The 17,382-nt window shown below is 44.6% G+C and overlaps 1 protein-coding gene across 4 annotated transcripts in view; it reads left to right on the forward strand.

Moving 5' to 3' along the window:
- ASB3 (ankyrin repeat and SOCS box containing 3) overlaps window positions 1-17,382 on the forward strand; it is a 129,555-nt gene that overhangs the window by 47,803 nt on the left and 64,370 nt on the right. For all 4 annotated transcript variants that reach the window (XM_077813894.1, XM_077813893.1, XM_077813897.1 and 1 more), the window contains 2 exons: window positions 6,697-6,908; window positions 11,245-11,403. In XM_077813894.1, coding sequence (XP_077670020.1) covers window positions 6,713-6,908; window positions 11,245-11,403 — 355 coding nt within the window. In that variant the 5' untranslated portion in view covers window positions 6,697-6,712. The remainder of the gene's footprint in view (window positions 1-6,696; window positions 6,909-11,244; window positions 11,404-17,382) is intronic.

Consider the following 17,382-nt stretch of genomic DNA (forward strand, 5'->3'; position numbering starts at 1 on the left):
GCCCTTATGGTGGTGTATATAGGTTCCTGCTGACCTGCCGCCTCTTCAGTTCCTTACCACCAGTGATGGTCGTTGGAGCTACTTCATTCTCTTGCTTCGCGCAAGTGCTTCTCATAGTGAACATTTATTCTTGTATATAGTTCTACTTAGTATAGTTTTTCTAGTGTTTTAGTTAGTTCATAGACTAAGTTTCTGTTGGGAGTTACTCCCCTGCTTTTCTCCCCCACTCCCTTCCGGGGACCGGGGCATGCCTCGGTCTCAAGGCTTCAAACCTTGTGGGTCATGCCAGAAGCCTATGCCCAGGGGAGACCCTCATGAGTCCTGCTTAAACTGCTTGGGGGAAGCCCACCAGGCCTACAAGTGCAAGATCTGCAGGAGCTTCCACCCAAGGACTAAGAAGAAGAGAGACTTTAGATTTCAGATTCCCCTTATGGAGTCGGCTCTCTGTCCCCAGCCAGCTTAGACTGCATCAGGGTCCAAGCCCAGCACTTAGGTGTGCAGTGTATTGGTCTCAGTGAGGGAGACTGCAGAGCTGGCGAAGGACTTGGGGTCCAGAGACCCACGGCATCGTCACTCTCCAGCACTGAAGTTGAGTTTGGCGACCTCTCGGCACCGATCTTAATCACCAGTGTCACGTAAGAAGCAGAGAAGAGCCGAAAGGGGGCGCTTGCTGACGGTCTGAGCAGTGGAGCGCGACGGTGCCTGAGGAGTGCGTCCCATGTCGGGACACTCAGCTCCTGCTCAGGAACAGCCGGTATCGTCGACTCCGGCAGCCCAGGCAGAACCATGAGTCTGGTCCCATTGGACTCCCCGGGATGGGAAAGCCAAATGAAGGAGTTGGACGTGCCATTCACTCCTGATACATTCGCCAGGAACCTCATAGACATGGCAACCCAGCACTTCCCCGTGCAAGCAGCACCAACAGCACTGGAACTGGCAGCACCAGCACCATGCGGGGAGGCGAGACTTTCCAAGGGCAAACCGGCCATGCTGCGGCACCAGTCGCCCTCTCCTTGGCACCGATCGCTGGCACCATCCTGCACAGCACTGCCGTGGAATCCGAGGTCAGACTCGTCCTCCGAGTCAGAGCCGGAATCATACGTCTTCAGACACAGGTGGCACCGATCTCGTCGCTCCAGGCAAAACGAGATGCAACATCTCCCGATGATGCCCTGGCCACCACATTGGCAGGTGCCCGCTCAGTGGCTGTTCTTGACCCCATGGGCATATCATCAAGCCCAGGGGCCAAGCTCCAGATCCCTTTTGATCACCTCGGACAGACGGTGCATATAGAGTGCGTCACAGAGGGAACCTTCAAAGGATTCGGAGCCCCACTCCTGGGCTGGCATTGACGCCAGTGCTGTAGCCATCACCATACCCAGCACCGAACCTGGTACTGAGTTTGCAGCTGGCACTGCATCTGCCACTGAACAGGGAGCACCAGCATGGGAGGACCTCTGTGAGTTGGAGGGTCAGGAGGACCCCATGCCAATGAGAGCTTCTTCATCCTTCTCCCTGGATGAGGCAGTAGCAGGCTCGTCTGCCTCTTTACTAGTTTTGGACAATAGAACCCTTCAGGAGCTTCTCAGAAGAGTAGCCCAAAATCTGGGCCTGCAAGCAGAGGAGTTGTCAGAAGAAACAGACCCTATGGTGGACATTCTGATGCCAGAAGGTCCTTCCAGGGTGGCCTTGCCATTCATCAATACCATCCACAATACTACCAAGACCCTCTGGCGAACTCCTGCTTCCATTCTTCCCATGGTTAAAGGGTGGAAAGGAAGTACTTTGTACTCTCCAAGGGGTATGAATACCTTTTCACCCACTCTCAGCCGGGCACGCTGGTCATGGATGCAGCCAATGCCAAGGAAAGGCAGGATCACCAGGGCCCCACACCAAAGTCTAAAGAGGCAAAGAAGCTGGATCTGTTCGGCTGTAAGGTCTATTCCACCGGGGGGCTCCAGCTTCAAATTGCCAATCAGCAGGCATTTTTTAGCTGCTAGAGTTTTAACTCTTGTAACTCCCTGTCCAAGTTTAAGGAGCTACTTCCATCTGACTCTTGCTCCAACTTCAGGGCTACCCTAGAGGAAGGCAAGACCATTGCAAGGACTTCCTTACAGGCTCCAATAGATTTGGTGGACTCGGCCAACTGCACAATGTCCTCGGCCATTGTTATGTGGGGCAGCTCGTGGCTGTAAGTCTCGGGTCTCCCTCTGGAGGTCCAACAGACTATACAGGACTTGCCCTTTGATGGCTTGGGTCTCTTCACAGAACAGACAGACTTTAGGCTCCATAGTCTCGAGGACTCTAGAGCGACCTTAAAATCCTTGGCGCTTCAAGCCCTACAAAGGAAGTATTTTAAATCTCAGCCCCAACTTTGTTTCTACCCCTCTCAGCTGAGGCAAGACTACAACAGGAGACTGGGTGGGAGTAATAGGAGAAGGCCTCTGCAATCCTCTATCCAGGGCCAAGGCTTGGCAAGGCAGTTGCCGGTTCCCAAGAAAACCTTTTGAAGGTGCGGCCGGGGGCGACATACCAGTCCATATCCTGGATTCTTCCCCTCCTTTTATGAACTATCTATCCCATTTCTACCATGCTTGGGCTCAAATAACATCAGATGGATGGGTCTTGAGCATGGTAGAATTGGGATATTCTTTCCAGTATTGTACCCTCCTAGCCACCTTCCCCATCCCTCTTCAGGGACCCTTCTCATGAGCAACTTCTAGTGCAGGAGGTGCAAATGCTCCTACAACTCGGGACGGTTGAAGAGGCACCTATCTAGTTCAGGTTTCTATTCCCATTACTTCCTAATCTCCATGCCAAAGGAGGGCTCTGGCCTATTTTAGACCTGCAAAACCTCAACAGATTCATGAAGAAGCTGAAGTTTCGCATGGTCTCCATGGCTTTCATTATCCCCTCTCTGGATCTGGGGGACTGATACGCTGCCCTCGACTTGAAGGACACGTACTTCCAAGTGTCCATAATCCTGTCCCGCAGAGGGTTCCTTTGATTCGTGGTCAACAATGCCCATTATCATTTCACAGTCCTCCCCTTCGGCTTCTCGGTGGCTCCGCAGGTGTTCACCAAGTGCATGGCAGTTGTGGCGGCCTTCCTGCGGAAGCGACAGGTGCAAGTTTTTCCATACCTGGACAACTGGCTTATCAAGGGCCAATCTCGGGTCCAAGTGGAGGACCATGTGAACCCAGTGCACATGACGTTCCTCAGGTTCGGTCTTATTCTAAATGTGGCAAAGTCAACCGTAATCCCTACACAAAGGGAGGGGCAGACTTGTCTGAAATTGTTCGGGCATATGGCTGCCTGCACGGATGTGGTACTGCATGCCAGGCTGTGAATACGCCCCCTTCAGGCGTGGCTAGCCTGAGTTTACGGGCCAAACTGAGACCACATAGACAGACTGGTCACCCTTACTCCTCAGGTTCTCGAATCCCTCTGATGGTGGCTCGACCCACAAGCAGTATGTGACAAGCAGTCTCGTCAATAAAAGTGCACCTGGTGGCAATTTTGGCTTTCCATTCCGGCTCAACGGGCCGCTCATTGTTCGCTAATCCTGTGATTGTCTGTTTCCTCAAGGGGTTAGACAGACTGTCCCCCCAAGTAAAACAGCTGATGTCTCCATGGGATCTTAATCTGGTGCTCTCAAGGCTCATGGGCCCTCCCTTTGAGCCCCTAGCAACATGCTCGCTTCTCTACCTTTCTTAGAAAGTGGCGTTCCTAGTTCCTCATCAGCGAGGAGGGTGTCTGAGCTCAAGGCTTTGACATCCGAGCCCCCTTATACCGTGTTTTATAAGGACAAGGTAAATTGTGGCCGCACCCAGCTTTCCTCCCAAGGTAGTTTCGCAATTTCATGCAAATCAGGATGTCTTTCTGCCAGTGTTCTACCCTAATCCTCACGCCAATGACAGGGAATGTATGCTTCATTCCCTAGATGTCAGACGGGCATTAGCCTTTTACATCGAGCGAACAAAGCTGTTCAGAAAGTCGATGTAGCTCTTCATCGCTATTGCCAAAAGAATGAAGGGTCTCCCTGTTTCGTCCCAGAGAGTCTCTTCTTGGATCCTGGCCTGAATCAGAACGTGCTATGACCAAGCAAAGATTCCAGCCCAAGCTTTGGCAGCACATTCTACAAGAGTGTATGCTTCATCTGCAGCATTTCTGGCGCAAGTCTCCATTCAGGACATCTGCAGGGCAGCAACAAGGTATTCTGTCCACACTTTTATGTCTCATTATGCCATCACACAGCAGACTAAAGATGATGCTGCATTTGGTAGAGCTGTGCTACAGTTTGCAGCTTGGTGAACTCTGAACCCTCTTCTAGGGGACTGCTTGGGAGTCACCTACTTGGAATTGACATGAGCAATCACTCGAAGAAGAAAAAACGGTTACCTACCTTTTGTAACTGTTGCTCTTCGAGATGTGTTGCTCATGTCCATTCCAAGACCCACCCACCTCCCCTTTGTCAGAAAATCCGGCAAGAAAGAACTGAAGAGATGGTGGGTTGGCAGGAACCTATATACACTGCCATAAGGGCTCCACTCCAGGAGGCTCCACACCCGACTCAACGGGTACCACTATGGGAAAAACCTTCTGATGACTGTGTACATGGCGCGCACACACCTACTTGGAATAGACATGAGCAAAACATCTCGAAGAACAACAGTTACGAAAGGTAGTTAACTGTTTTTTCCATATCACTGTTAAAAATCTCACTCTTGTCAAGTTGCTTACAAGAAGAAAGTTAATAATATAACTGACAAACAAGCAATCTTATTTAATGGCATCATCAAGTTGTGCAAATATCTTACCTGAGTAACCTCATGTTCTTATTATTGTACTTATTACTGTCTGTCTATCTGAGGTATATATTTTGCCCCCATTACTGTAATAATATAAAGGTATTTAAGATGTTACTCTGCTCAGCATTGCAAGACCTAAATGATGTAGACTGCTAAGTCTCCATGACTAAGTCACTTTTTGAAATAGGACATAACTGTCTAAGGCTATGTCTACACTACCCTCCGGATTGACACTCCAGGGATCGATGCACTGGGGTCGATTTAGCAGGTCTAGTGAAGACCCACCAAATCGACAGCAGATTGTTCTCCAGTCGACCCCAATATTCTACTCCGAATGATAAGAGTAAGGTAAGTCGACGGCAGAGTGTCTCCTGTTGACCCAGTGTAGTTTGGACCCTGTGGTAAGTTGACCTAAGCTACGTTGACTGCAGCTACGTTATTCACATAGCTGGAGTTGCGTAACTTAGGTCAGCTTACCGCAGTAGCGTAGACATAGCTTCAGTCACTTTAAGCTTTGCAGTGATGAGCAGAGCATGCCTTAACTACTTTTTAAAAATCTGGGCATGAGCACCTCACAGTCTATAATGTATTCATCCTCACAATACCCCTCTGAGGCAGCGAAATACGATAGTGTACTGAGACTAAGGCCTGGTCTACACTAATGAGATAAGTCGATCTAAGTTACGCTAGTTAAGTTATGTAACTTAAAGTGACATAGTTTAGATTGACTTACAGAGGTGTCTACATGACACTCTTCCATCGATATAGCTTCTGTCTCTTGGGAAAGTGGAGTACTGAAGTTCATGGGAGAGCACTCTCCAACTGATTTATCGTGTCTTCACCAGACAGGCTAACTCAATGCCTGCTGCATCGATCACAGCAGCCAGATTTAGCCCGCACTGAAGACAAGCCCTAAATGATTTGCCCTAGGTCACATGGGAGGTCTGTGGCAGAGCAGGAAATTGAATCACATTTTTTGAATTCTAAAGCTTGGTCTACACTGGGGGGATGGATCTAAGATACGCAACTTCAGCTATGAGAATAGCGTAGCTGAAGTCAACGTACTTAGATCTACTTACCGCGGCGTCTTCACGGTGGTGAGTCGACTGCTGCCACTCCCCCCTCGACTCTGCTTGTGCCTCTCATAGTGGTGGAGTAGAGGAGTCGACGGGAGAGTGCTCGGAGATCAATTTATCAGGAGATCGATTTATCATGTCTAGACTAGACGCGATAAATCGACCCTTGATAGATCGATCGCTACCCGCCAATCCGGCGGGTAGTGTAGACCTGGCCTTAGGCTAGCACCCTAGCCACTTGACCATCCTGCCTTACCCTCACCTATTTTCCCTGTATCACCTGTTTCATGTCTGTATATCTGCCTTGATTCTGCAATCAGATTCATGCAGAGCCTGACTGAAATCTGTAAGGTGCTACGTGGGTAGAATGGTCTGTCTGTGCACCTCTAATTGCAGGATCAGGCCAAAGGTTTGTAGATTCTTTTGGCCCAAGGACTGTGTCTTTACTTGTTAATATGAAGTATGTCTTGAGCGTTCAAAAATAGTAATTTGTAAAGCACTTGAGAACTGGTATCTTTCATTCAAGGATAAGTGCAAAGTACGTATTATCTAGGGATGGTGTCAGGATACATCAGTTTCAAAACAATTTGAAGAGAGACTTTAAATGTCACTAAAATACAAAGCAAAATTTTACCTCACAGGATGGCAATAGTGTAAATACTGCCTAAAATTAACCCAAAAGGGAGTCCCCATTAGATGAATTAAACTGGGCCGGCCTGACAATCTTGGCTCGGATTTTAAGAATATGTTGTCTGTTGTAATTATAGACTTGCTGGACTAATAGTAACTTTTTTGCCCTCTATTCTCAGAGAGAGCTGTGGAAGGATGGATTTCACAGAGGCCTATTCAGACAGATGCTCCAGTGTTGGACTTGCAGCTAGAGAAGGAAATGTCAAAAATTTGAGGAAGCTAATTAAACAGGGATACAGCGTTGATGTTCCTGATAACAGAGGGTGGATGCCAATCCACGAAGCAGCATTTCACAACTCCAGTGAATGTCTGAAGCTGTTAATTAATGCAGGTAAGGAAAACTTGATTCAAGATGAGGCAAGTTATTTTTATTTTCCCTGTTCACTTCCCCTAGAATATACTGTAACATAAGATAAACCAACTTCATTCACTTTCTGATTTCTTTTGTGAATTTAAATGTGGTTAGGGTGAGAAAAAAAAATGATGAAAATGGCACCTTTCTGCTCAAGGGTAGGAATACTCTGTGGGTGTCTTTGAAATATATATTCTTACTTTTCTGGAAATTTTTTTTTTCTCTACTGTTAAGCACTGCTGAGCAAATTCTGAGATCCTAAGTGGAGTTTGCAGTGCTGAAGTAGTAATTATCTTATTATATTACATACAAAAATCATGTTAAAAGAATGTTATTTAGGTTGCAAAGTCAAGCACTCATAAATTAGGAAATGCCAAATTTAAGGTTGTCTGAGTAGAGCTCAGATGGAACAGGAAATGCCAAACATTCTATTCAAGTGGGGTTTAGAGCCCAGGCTTTCCTTATCTCATGGACCAGGGATGGGCAAACTTTTTGGCCTGAGGGCCACATCGGGGTTCTGAAATGGTATTAAATTGCTCCCCATAGGAATGTGCTACTTACAGCTGCCAGTCCTGGTGCTCTGAGCAGCACGGTAAGGGAGTGGGGAGGTTGGATTAGGGGCAGGGAGTCCTGGGTGGGGGGCAGTCAGGGAACAGGGGTGGTTGGATAGGCATGGGAGTCCCAGGGAGTGGGGTGTGGATAGGGGTCGGGGCAGTCGGGGCCGGGAGCAGGGGGGGATTGGTTAGGAGGTGGGGTCCCTGGGGGGCAGTTGGGGCGGGGGTTCCGGGGGCGGCAGTTCGGGGACAAGGAGCAGGTGGGGCTTTGGCTTAGTCTTTGAACACAGCAGTCAGGGTCGGGGGTTCTGAGGGGCACAGTCGGGGCGGGAAGTGGAAGGGGGTGAATAGGTGGTGGGGGCCAGACTGTGAGGAGGCACAGCCTTCCCTACCTGGGTGTAGTGTATTAAATTGCTCCCCATAAGAATGTGCTACATACAGTGTACTACTTAGGGCTGCCAGTCCTGGGGAGCAATTTAATACACTGCACCCCCAGCAGGAGCTCGCAGCCCTGCTACCCAGAGCACGGTGGCACGGCGAGCTGAGGCTGCAGGGGAAGGGAGACAGCAGGGCCAGGGACTAGCCTCCTCGGCCGGAAGCTCAAGGGCCGGGCAGGACGGTCCCGCAGGCCGTAGTTTGCCCCCTCTGTCATGGACTCTGGTGTACATGTACAGCATTAATGATCATACTAGGCCTAACTTGGGCTACAGGCAACTTTGTTATTTCGACCTAATGAGCCTGTCAGTCCCCAGTAACACTAACTGTCCTACCTGATGTGAGCTCCCAGAATAGAGGTCAGATCTTACATCTGAGCCCAGCATCATTACATTTGATAGTGTGGATGCTGTCTGGTTAACTACCATTGGAAGAAGCTGTTCAGCTGAAGTCCAGAACATATTGGTGCATAGCCAAGGCCCTCATTTTCAGGGAATGTATTGATCTTTATTACAAAAACTAAAGAACAGGTGAAAATGGGTGTAAAAAATTAATTTCAACAGTTTTCTGGATGCAAATATCAGGGTTAATACTGGGGGAATGGGAAGACAGAAAAAAAACCCCAAACAAACAGAGAAAAGTATAAGAGTACTTCTGACCCAGCTCCCTGTTCTGGAAAGAGAGATGACAGCTCGGTAACTTCAGAATTGGGAGTCAAGTCCAGGGGATTGCCTGACCTATCTGCCATCTTTCCTTTTGGAGCAGGTTCTGGGGAGTTCCAGCACTTCCTATTTTTAAGACTCAAGCACTGACATCCATAGGGTGACCAGATGTACCAATATTATTGGGACTGTCCCAATACTTGGGGCTTTGTCTTATAAAGGGAATCTATTACCCACCCTCCCTCCCCCCGCATTGCTTCCCCATCCTGATTTTTCACACTTGCTATCTGGTCACCCTAGAAATACACATACACACATGTGCATGTGTACCTTCCACTACGTTGCCTTACTTTAATATCTTACATTTACATTTAGACTAATTTATTAGTAACATAAACACATCTACCTAGTAGAATATATTGGGATTTTTTTAAACATAATCAGTATTCTCATGTACTTTTGTGGTTCAGAATTAGTGTGAAAACTGGTAAAAACCTAATAACTTTTGTAAAACCTGGGAATTTTTGGTAAAAATGGTAAATACCAAAAATGAAGGGCCTTGTGCATAGCAGAAAAGACTTGCTAGGCTGACCTATGAACTAAATGGAAGAAGTATTTGGGCAGCAGAACTCCACCTGACTCCCTTAGGAGCCTTGATTCCCATGGTTCAGGACTATCTGCTATCCCTAAAGCATTCAGGGCTATACATCAGCTGCATAAGGGTACAATTAATAGCAAAATCAGCTCATCATCCTCTCATTCAGGGTCACACACTACTGTTTCCCACCCTACTGTTGCTAGATTCTTCAAGGACCTCACTCATGTTTCCTCCAGTCTGGGAGCTCCCTCCTTCCTGGAACCTCAGTATAATTTTAGTTAGTTTAATGGGGACCCCTTTTTAGCCCTGAGCTGCTTGCTTTTCATACCATTTATCTATTAAAACTGCCTCTTTAGTTGTTATACATCAGCTCAAAGGGTACGGGAAATTCAGGCCCTCATGGGTAGCCTTCCTTACATTGATTTCAGAGTAACAGCTGTGTTAGTCTGTATTCGCAAAAAGAAAAGGAGTACTTGTGGCACCTTAGAGACTAACCAATTTATTTGAGCATAAGCTTTTGTGAGCTACAGCTCACTTCTGATGCATCCGATGAAGTGAGCTGTAGCTCACGAAAGCTTATGCTCAAATAAATTGGTTAGTCTCTAAGGTGCCACAAGTACTCCTTTTCTTTTTGCTTCCTTACATTGTTACATAAAGACAGTGACTCACCCTAAGTTCTTACCAAAAGTTGTCTCAGATTATCATTTAAATTATGTGATTCACCTGCTGCTTGTCTTTCCCAAGCCTCACTCAAACCAAGGGGAATCCAAACTGCACCCCTTAATGTGGTTAGTGCTCTCTTATATTACTTCAACAGAAAAGACCCTTCAAGAATTCGCCAGGCTGTTTGTAGCATTTACAGATAGGGTGAAAAGACAGACAATATCTATCTAAAGATTGTCTAGATCAGTGTTTCTCAACCTTTTTGATACCAGGGACTGGATTGCTGTGTCAGAGGGATCTTAGGGACTGACGCCGGTCCACAGACCGGTCATTGAGAAACATTAGTCTAGATCAGTACGGCAGTGTTTGTGTCAAACTTTCTACAGGGACCAGTGAGCTTTCCCACTAACCTCCTGGGTTCCAATGCCACTCACCCAAATTCGGCCTGGCTGTCCCTCCATCTGATGGCATTGTGACTTGGCACAGAAGGTCGCAGTGCCCACCCGCACTCTGATGCTGAAACTGAGAATTACTGCCCAGAAACTTTGCAGATATTTAGTTGTATGTGCTTTTAAAAGGTTTCCTAGCCTGTGCACGGTTAGACAGCAGAATCAAAGGACTGATTCCTTTACTGAGATCAATGTATTAATGGCCCCAGTTCCACCTAGATTACATTGGAACATCCCACTTTATAAATGAGGGTGATGGAAGACTCCCAAGTTTTAAAAAAATAAAGCTGAGGGGAGGGAGGGCTGATTCAAAAAAGGCTGAGATCCCCTGGCCTAGACTGTATTAAATCATGCTGAGGGATAGGTAGTTTAGATCCACCCATGCTAGTTAGAATCAATTCCACCAGGGCTCAGGCAGCTTCTGCAGCTTCTTTGGAAAGGAACCTTTTTCTTATATTTTCAGGGCAGCTATGTGGGATGCAGTTTACACTTTCAGCCAACACTATTCCTTAATTGAAACCTCAAAAATCTGATGCCTGTCTTGGCCAAGCTGTCCTGTAGTCATTATTTAAGTAGGACTTCTAATACCAACCTCCTGACTATGAGGTCTTGCAAGTCATCAGAAGTCAAATCCATGTGGACAGTCACTCAGAGAAGAAACAGTTACTTACCTTACAATAACTGTAGTTCTAGAGAGGTATTGTCTGCATTGATTCTACATGGATTCTACAACCTACTCTTGTTCTCTGCTACCACGGTGTCATATACCAACTGGATTGTGTCTGGATTGTGTTTTGGTGAAGGAAGTAAGGGATGGTTGAGTCTGCTTCACCCTTTGTGCCCTTGGGTGGGGGTTATGAGGGGATTCAAGGCACAGGAATCCTGTAAGGTAAGTGACTGTGCTTTTTAGAATTTCATATTAGAAAAATCTTTTTTAATTCTCCTTATTCTTAGCTCCATCTGATAACTACATAAAATCAAAGACATTTGAGGGTACATGTGCATTACATCTTTCTGCAAATCATGGATGTTTGGAAAGCGTCAATGTTCTCTTGGAGGCAGGAGCTGAGACTAATGACGTTACTTATGAAGAAACTACTCCACTATTCCTAGGTGATGTACATATATATTTTTTAAAATCAGACAATGCTGGATATGTACGAAAAAGTCATGGTATTACCCCACAATTCTTTCATTGTCCCCCAAGTTTCATATTTTTTTGTGGCCTGTATAGTGGTGTGCCTTTGGTTCTGAGATGCAAACGTTGCTGAAAACTTCTTTAATTTTTCTCTTTTTCTATCTCAATGCATCTGCTTCAAACAATGTTTTTAAAGGGAACCCACAAAGTGGAAAACTTTTTATCTCTTTTTTTGTTTCTTTGAAATATAAACAAGGACTGGAAGTTGTATGACTTTTAAATGTAAGTCTTCTTTGTTTTGTTTTATTCCTGCCTACTCTTACATTAGAAATTCAGGTCTGTCCACTCTTAGTCCTAGAAGACGTGTGCATGTTTGTTTATACTATTAGCATACTGATATTTCTGGATTATGCTGGGGTTGTTGGCAAAAATTTCCTGTCTTTAAATTGTTAACTTCAGTGCAGCTCCAAGCCAAAATCCTTACAGCTGCCAGCATTTTTAAACAATCTATTGATTAGACCTTTCATAAGCTGAGTTGGACAACATGGTATTAAAGAGTCAGTGGCTGTGGGAGCCTTGTCTATGATAGTGCTCCTACTGTCAATATTAGTTGTGGCGTTAGCAATGGCAGGACATTTTTGCTAAAAAAAAATCCATACCATACACAAAGCCAGATGACTAGAGGACTAGTAAAACTTATGAGCTCATAGGAGTAGGAGAGCAAAACTTGAGCAACTGACAGGGGAATGGATTTTTAGTCAGCCCTTTGAAAAACATATTTTATTTTATTTTGACACTACCTGGCTCAAATGTTTGATAAGTAATTGGGAGGAAATATTTCTCTTTGTGAAAGGTTCTGCAAATTCGCTTCTTCAGTTGAGAGCTGTTCCTGTTCCAGTCTGCCACAGAGTCCTGCAGAAAAACACAGAAGAGAGAGCTTGATAATCTTGACATTTCTAAATTTAGGAAAAAGCCCATCCCTAAGGAAGGGGTCTTCAGCCATTCCTTGCAATCTGCAACCATGATTTTGCCCTCTTTAGATTACGTTATTACTTACATTCACAACTCACATGCCTCTTCAGTCTCCACATGGAACATGCAACCTTAACTCTGACCACAAACACCAGCTATTGAAAAAACATAACATTCCATACTTCTTCACTTACATCAGCTAAATAAAACAATTAGAAATATTACAAATGGAAACTTCCCACAATGATAAACACTATTACAGACTATTTCCACTTAAAACAATTCTTTCCATTTACCATACTGTAACACAACACTTAAATATAGCTCTCAATTAAAAAAAAACTCCATTGTCATACACACTAACCAGCTGCTTCCACAAACACCAATTCAATATTCTGAACAATTGTAAATCATCCATTTTAAACCATTCAGCATGGTTGCAGTTAAAAGTTGCATGTTTTGTGTGGAAGTGGAGGATGGAGGCACGTATGCTATGATGTGGGTGTGGCAACATGGAAAAGGTGAAATCATGACTATAAATTGCAACGGATAGTTGAAGTGTCAGGGCTTGATCCTGCACCATTGAAGTTGGGAACAGGATCAGACCATTAACGTGGGATTTCCTGGCTTTTCATGTTTGCATTGGTGGAATATGAACTTGAGCAACTGTTACTACAGTAACTCCTCACTTAAAGTCGTCCCGGTTAATGTTGTTTCGTTGTTACGTTGCGGATCAATTAGGAAACATGCTCGTTTAAAGTCGTGCAGTGCTCCCTTATAACGTCGTTTGGCAGCCGCCTGCTTTGTCCACTGCTTGCAGGGAGAGCATCCTATTGCATCTCACTGGTGGGGGCTTGGAACCAGCATGGACCGGCAGCCCCCCATCAGCTCCCCGCTCCCCTAAGTTCCCTGTGCAGCAGCCGCCCAGCAGGGTATCAATTGCTGGCAGTTCAGCTGTCCCCCCCGTTCCCCCTCGCCATGTGCTGCTCCTGCCCTCTGCCTTGGAGCTGCTTGCGGGGGGTTGGGGGGGAGGAGATGGGGGCTAATGTCAGGGTGTCCCCCTGCTCCTGCGTCCCACTTACTTCATCTCCATAGAGCAGGGACACACACATGACAGGGCTTAGGACAGAGGGAGTTTCCTGGCAGCAGCGGAGGTCTCAGCTTTGCTGATTAACTTAACAAGGTGGTGTACTTACGAGTGGTGTCAGCGTACTTAAAGGGGAAATGCGCTTCTCTCTCTCTCACACACAGGGTGTGTGTCTCTGTCTCTGTCTGCCATGCTGTCTCCCTTCCCTCCATTCCTGCTGCCTTGTAGAGTGTGAGGCTACATTAACAACGAGTTAACCCTTGAGGGCTCAGCCAATTGCTAGTTCATCATTTAGCAGTAAGGTGTTCCCTGGGAAATATCCCACCCTCTGACTCCACCACCTCAACCAAGCTTCACAGTCATCATTGCTGTGTACAGTATTAAATTGTTTGTTTAAAACTTATACTGACTCTGTGTGTGTGTGCGTGTATGTGTATATATTATATACACATATGTAGTCTTCTGTCTGGCAAAAAAAAAATTTCTTTGAAACCTAACCCCCCCCCCCATTTACATTAATTCTTATGGGGAAATTGGATTCGCTTAACATCGTTTCGCTTGAAGTTGCATTTTTCAGGAACATAACTACAACGTTAAGTGAGGAGTTACTGTAATTATTTTTCGTGAAGATATTTGTTTTATTTATATTCCTCAATCAGTCTGGGATATGTTTTCCACTGAATCAGAGATTCTTTTTTGCCTATTTTCTGCAGTATTGAAAATTGTGGAAGATCTGACATTTGCAAGTAGCGATAATCTATTCATACTTATTTTTTCCTGCCATCTTTTGTTGTTTTGCTTTTCTGTATGTCATTGATTTCTTTATTTTGCTTGTGTTAATTGTGAGTTCCATTCTTCAAATGATGCACCCTTGTAGGGAAATTTCATTATCTCTTGAAAGTAGTTATAAATATAAATTCTCTCTGTATTTGTAAGAGAATCAAACTGTTCACATACTGAAGGGAGTAAATTTTTTTTCTTTTTCAATTGGCACTTACTGGTGGATGGTTATGGTTTTAGTAAACAATGTGCAGTGTCAGTACCACAGAAAAAATAAACATTTACTCTTGTTAAATGATTGGTTTGCTCCTGTGTTTTGAAATGTTAAAGATTATTTTGACTTTGTAAGCCTGTAGAGTGTTTTAGTGGTCTTCTGGGGTAAAAAATTGCCAATGCACTGAATTGTAAATTCTCACTGGATTTGGAGGATGAATATTTTTCAGGTTTGTTGTACATTCATAATTTAACAAGAGTTAAGTTTGTTCATCACTTGTGAGTCAGCATCAGTTATCGCTATGCTCAAATTCTCTTCTCTGATAAAATGGCTGTAACTTGAATTACAGGACATTTGCCATAATAGGACCTCTAAAGTCTGATTTGTTGTTTTATGTCCAGTTATTAGAGTTGGATAAGTTAAAAGCCTTATTGCCTCTTAGTTGATTCTGAAAGTTTTTAAACTTGTCAGAAAGCTGAGGCTTTTCATCCCTGTTACAACCTGTGTACGTTTGGTTATATTATTAGCATACTAATTAGAAAAATAATTTAGTATTCTGAGGCATTTCTTAAGAATACATGCAAATGGAGAAGTGATTACAATAACATCATTAGAACTTAACAAACACAATATTGTCTGGCAAGTGAGTACTTGTATTGAACTGAGGAAAATATAAAGGTTTCAGAGTAACAGCCGTGTTAGTCTGTATTCACAAAAAGAAAAGGAGTACTTGTGGCACCTTAGAGACTAACCAATTTATTTGAGCATAAGCTTTCGTGAGCTACAGTAGCTCACGAAAGCTTATGCTCAAGTAAATTGGTTAGTCTCTAAGGTGCCACAAGTACTCCTTTTCTTTTTGGAAAATATACAGTTATATAATATGTTTAAGTAACTTCATACTTGCTCAGGGAATGGATCAGTTGATGATTACCTGTTCTGTTCATACCCTCTGGGGCACCTGGCATTGGCCACTGTTGGAAGACAGGATGCTGAGCTAGATGGACCTTTGGTCTGACCCAGTATGGCCATTCTTATGGTCTCATACTGACATGTAAAATGGTCCAGTGGTCCATCTAGCCCAGTACCCTGTCTTCTGAGAGTGGCTAATGCCAGGTGCCCCAGAGGGAATGAACAGAACAGGCAATCACTGAGTGATCCATCCACGGTCATCCACTCCCAGCCTCTGGCAATCAGAGGCTAAGGACACCCAGAGTGAGGGTGTCAAGGTTCCTCCCCCACTCTGAACTCTAGGGTACAGATGTGGGGACCTGCATGAAAAACCTCCTAAGCTTATCTTTACCAGCTTAGGTCAAAACTTCCCCAAGGTACAAAATATTCCACCCTTTGTCCTTGGATTGGCCGCTACCACCACCAAACTAATACTGGTTACTGGGGAAGAGCTGTTTGGACGCGTCTTTCCCCCCAAAATACTTCCCAAAACCTTGCACCCCACTTCCTGGACAAGGTTTGGTAAAAAGCCTCACCAATTTGCCTAGGTGACTACAGACCCAGACCCTTGGATCTTAAGAACAATGAACAATCCTCCCAACACTTGCACCCCCCCTTTCCTGGGAAATGTTGGATAAAAAGCCTCACCAATTTGCATAGGTGACCACAGACCCAAACCCTTGGATCTGAGAACAATGAAAAAGCATTCAGTTTTCTTACAAGAAGACTTTTAATAAAAATAGAAGTAAATAGAAATAAAGAAATCCCCCCTGTAAAATCAGGATGGTAGATACCTTACGGGGTAATTAGATTCAAAACATAGAGAACCCCTCTAGGCAAAACCTTAAGTTACAAAAAAGATACACAGACAGAAATAGTTATTCTATTCAGCACAGTTCTTTTCTCAGCCATTTAAAGAAATCATAATCTAACACGTACCTAGCTAGATTACTTACTAAAAGTTCTAAGACTCCATTCCTGGTCTATCCCCGGCAAAGACAGAATATAGACAGACCCACAGACTCTTTGTTTCTCTCCCTTCTCCCAGCTTTTGAAAGTATCTTGTCTCCTCATTGGTCATTTTGGTCAGGTGCCAGCGAGGTTACCTTTAGCTTCTTAACCCTTTACAGGTGAGAGGAGCTTTCCCCTGGCCAGGAGGGATTTCAAAGGGGTTTACCCTTCCCTTTATGTTTATGACAGTGGGACTGCATCCCAGACTATCTTGGCTAATAGTTGCTGATGGGCCTATCCTCCCTGAACTTATCTAATTCTTTGTTGAACGCCATTAGATTTTTGGCCTTTACAAAACATTCCCTGGCAACGAGTTTCACAGGTCGACTGAGCGGTGTGTGATGAAGTACTTCCTTTCGTTTGTTTTAAACCTGCAGTTGTTTATTACGCTGCATAGTAGCCCAACCTCATCCTTCCTTATACTCTATTTATATAACTAAAAAACCTCTTTATTATTTATTTTAGTTTCCTTGGTAAAACCTAATTCAGCTTGACTTGTAGCAATTCTCACTTTATTCCTACATTTTCTAACTTCCACAATATAGTTTTCTCTGCTGATCAACCCCTTTTTCCATTTCCTATACGCTGTTTACTTACTCCTAATTACCTTGGTCAAAGTGATTATTCATCCAGCTGGGTCTGGAGTCTTTCCCTATAAAAGAAAAGGAGGACTTGTGGCACCTTAGAGACTACAACTCACTTCATCGAATGCTTATGCTCAAATAAATTGGTTAGTCTCTAAGGTGCCACAAGTCCTCCTTTTCTTTTTGCGAATACAGACTAACATGGCTGCTACTCTGAAACCTTTCCCTATAAACTTTCCCCCCTTTCTTAGGATGCAAATTTCAGATAGTTTTTATATAGCTGAAGAAGTTCAAAGCTTCCTCCTCATTTAAGTACATGTGCTCCTCAGTCCAGCTGACTTCTTTAACTAATTCCTTT

This window comes from Eretmochelys imbricata, chromosome 3 (assembly GCF_965152235.1).
Source record: "Eretmochelys imbricata isolate rEreImb1 chromosome 3, rEreImb1.hap1, whole genome shotgun sequence".
NCBI lineage: Eukaryota > Metazoa > Chordata > Testudines > Cheloniidae > Eretmochelys > Eretmochelys imbricata.